At 53.0% G+C, this 3,233-nt stretch overlaps 1 protein-coding gene across 1 annotated transcript in view; it reads right to left on the reverse strand.

Moving 5' to 3' along the window:
• The window catches only part of UCK2 (uridine-cytidine kinase 2), a 17,732-nt gene extending 15,921 nt beyond the window's left edge, over positions 1–1,811 (reverse strand). The window contains exon 1 of the mRNA XM_011374220.2: positions 1,803–1,811. Within this exon, the coding sequence (XP_011372522.1) occupies positions 1,803–1,811 (9 nt within the window). The remainder of the gene's footprint in view (positions 1–1,802) is intronic.
• Positions 1,812–3,233: the final 1,422 nt, after the last annotated feature.

The raw sequence follows: 3,233 nt of genomic DNA on the forward strand, positions 1-3,233 counted from the left end.
GACCGCTGGCTTTGGTGAAGTCACTGCTCTGGAGCCGTCTCCAAACGGCAGAAGCAGAGAGGGGGCCTGGATGGCCCATTCTTACTGCCTCGCGTGCCCACGTGAGGCTTGGGTCCCTTTCCCCGCTGCTGAGACGGTGAGACCCGGGAAGCTGAGCCGCTTGTCCCCGGAGAGACGAGGGCGCCTTCGGCCGAGGCTCAGCAAAAGCCTCCCGCTCGCTGCATGCGGTCCGGCTTCCCGAGCAAAGACACGTGCCTGTGACCGAAAGTACGGCCCAGGACCCGGCGTCCCTCTGGGGGACAGACACGAAGGGACGCCGGCTTCCCCGTTTTAAAAAAATGAATAGAGGAGAACAGCACGTGCCTGCTGGACTCTCTGCCCGATCAGCGCAGACCGCAGGCCGCGCGTGGGCGAACACGCAACACGCACTCGACAGCACAGGGTGTGTGTGGCCTCGCCCTTCCCTTCCGGCAAGCCCCACCCGAACGGCTCTCAAAAGGTGTTCGGATGCGATTCGTTCCTGCCCTGTCGGCACCCCTACACTGCGGTGTGCGCCTCGCTCGCCACCAACCCCTAAGCGCCCAAACTCCTCTGGGATCGAAAAACAGAGGAACCCCCGAAGGGACGCACGCCCCATCACTCTGTAAAAGACGGTGTGTTCACCACACTGAAAGTCACCACACCTCGCGGGGCCACCGTACGGAGGTGGAGAACAGGTGTGGCAGTGACTGTCCCCCGAATGTGTGACGGTCGTGCTCTACTCATTTGTGAAGCTGGAGCGACTTTGAGGAGACACAGGCCGGACTTTTAGACCCGCACGAGTGGGTCCAGCTGGTGTGACGAAGGTGCGGAGGGAGGACAGCCTTCTGCAGAGACAGAGACCGCGGAACGAACTTGGCCCCGACCGCACACCTGACATAAAAAGTAACTCAAAACGGATCACGGGCGCATGAAAAGCGTAAAGCTATACAACTTATTAAGAAAAAACAAAGGAGAGAGTCTTCGGGACCGAGTGCTTGGCAGACAGCTCTTAGGCTCGACACCAAAAGCGTGACCCATGAAAGGGAAAGTCAGAAAAGTGAATTTCATCAGGAGTGAAACTTGCTCAGCGAAACACTCTCTCTTACGAGGACGAGAAGACAAGAAGCTACAGCCGGGGAGCAAATACTCGCAAAGCACGTATCAGACAAACGACTAGCACCTGGACGAGGTAAAGAACTCTCGAAACTCAACAACGAAAAGAAAACAAACGATTCTATTAGGACACAGGCGGAAGACAGGAAGAGACGCTCCACATCATTAACCGTTAGGGAAATGCAAATTAAATCCAAGATGACATTTCGCTACGTTCCTATTGGAATAGCTAAAATAAAAAAAATTTTTAAAAAAGTGACAACCCCAATGCTGGTGATGATGGGGAGAAAAAGGATCCCTCACTCACTGCGGGAAGAAAAGTGGACGGCTCATCCACTAGGAAGACAATCTGGCACTTTCACAACTAAGCATGCAGCTCCCTACCATGGGATCCCACGGTTGTGCTGCTGGGCGTTTACCCCAGAAATGAACGCGAGTTCACACAGACACACGGCACACGGGGTCATGGAAGCTGTATTCGTGACAGCCCCAACCTGGGAGACCGCAGGTGTTGCTCGGGGGGCGAACGGTCAAACAGCCTGTACTGCACCCACACCACACGATACTACTGGTCCACGAGGAGGGATGAAGCCTCGAGGAGGATTATGCTAAGGGAAAGGATGGCAGTCCCCGAAGGTTACATGCGACGCACATCCATCTCCTCGCACCCTCGACATGACCAACGCGTGGGAACGAAGAACTGGCGAGGGGCTGACCGTCCGGGACGGCAAGGGCTGCCGTGGTGACAGACGCTCAGCAGCCTCGCTGCGCTCTGTAAGACACCATCACGAGGGGGCCCGAGTCGACGGCACGTAGATCTCTCTGCGTTATTTCTGACACCTGTATGTGAATCTACAATCATCTCCGAAAGAAACGTTTACCTTAAAAAAAGATTAGTGACCATCTGCAAGTTGTCTTTTTCTAAATGTGAGACATTCAGCTTCAAAACTCCTTTTCCTCAAAAACCAGTTAACTAATAACGAATCGGTATGGGATGAATGTCTTTCGCATGTGAGACAGATGTGAATTTGGGAGGCCAAACAAGAGACCCCGTTGTGGACTGAATTGTGACCCCCCGCCCCCAAAGATGACCACGTCCTAACCCCCAGAACCTCAGAACGTGGCCGTATTTGGAATAAAGGTCTCTGCAGATAGATGTGACTAAGGTGAAGGATCTCGAGATGAAATCATATCCCGGGTAAGGGACGGCCCTACACGCCACGACAAGTGTCCTTGCAAGAAACTGGAATGGAGGAAATGCAGACACGGGCGGGTGCCAGGGCAAGACGGAGGTCTCCAAGCTAAGGAACCCCAGCAGCTGGGAGAGGAGCCTGGCACGGATTCTCCGTCAGGGCCCCCAGAAGGGTCTGCGACTTCTGGCCTCCAAACGGTAAGAGGACGTGTTTCCGCTGTTTTAAATGTCATAGGAATGTATCGTTTCACCTTATCACCTTTCTCCTGGTGTTTGCCGTTTGCCCTGAGAGTAAACTATTGTTCACTGGAACACGGGAGTGTCTGCTTTATCAAATATCCTGGTTAATAATTATCACACATGCTGCACACACTTTACCGATTTTTAAAGACTTCAGCTCTACTTGAAAACACTACGCTGTGCTTGATCTACGTTTCCTTGGTGACTAAGATGCTCCAGATCTGGCGACGTGCTCTGGGGTCTTCAAAAGGAGTAGCAATGACGAGGCTGCGGACGCACAAAAGTGCCCTTCGTGGCAGCTTCTGTGTTTTGATAGCGATGCCCAATAAACTTCTCAGCAAGCCAGAGTAAAAAAAAAAAAAAAAAAAAAAGCACGGCGGATGAAATTACCCAATTGCCACAAAGTTCTAAAGGGCGAAATATGGGTCCTTCACAATCAGGCTGGCCGCGTAGGACCTGGCTTCACTCCCGACTCCACCGCACTCATACCGGTTATCTCTCAGGCCACCTGAGCTCTCAGACTGTCACTGTCCTCATCAGCTCTGAAGAACGATGGCCATGCCGCACATGGGCTAATGTGCAATAAGACAGGGGGTCGTTAACACAAGACACAGGTTCATTAAAGATGACTCTCTTCCCTAAGACCGCTCACAGTTCCATTTGTGCA

This window comes from Pteropus vampyrus, unplaced genomic scaffold, assembly GCF_000151845.1.
Source record: "Pteropus vampyrus isolate Shadow unplaced genomic scaffold, Pvam_2.0 Scaffold241, whole genome shotgun sequence".
NCBI lineage: Eukaryota > Metazoa > Chordata > Mammalia > Chiroptera > Pteropodidae > Pteropus > Pteropus vampyrus.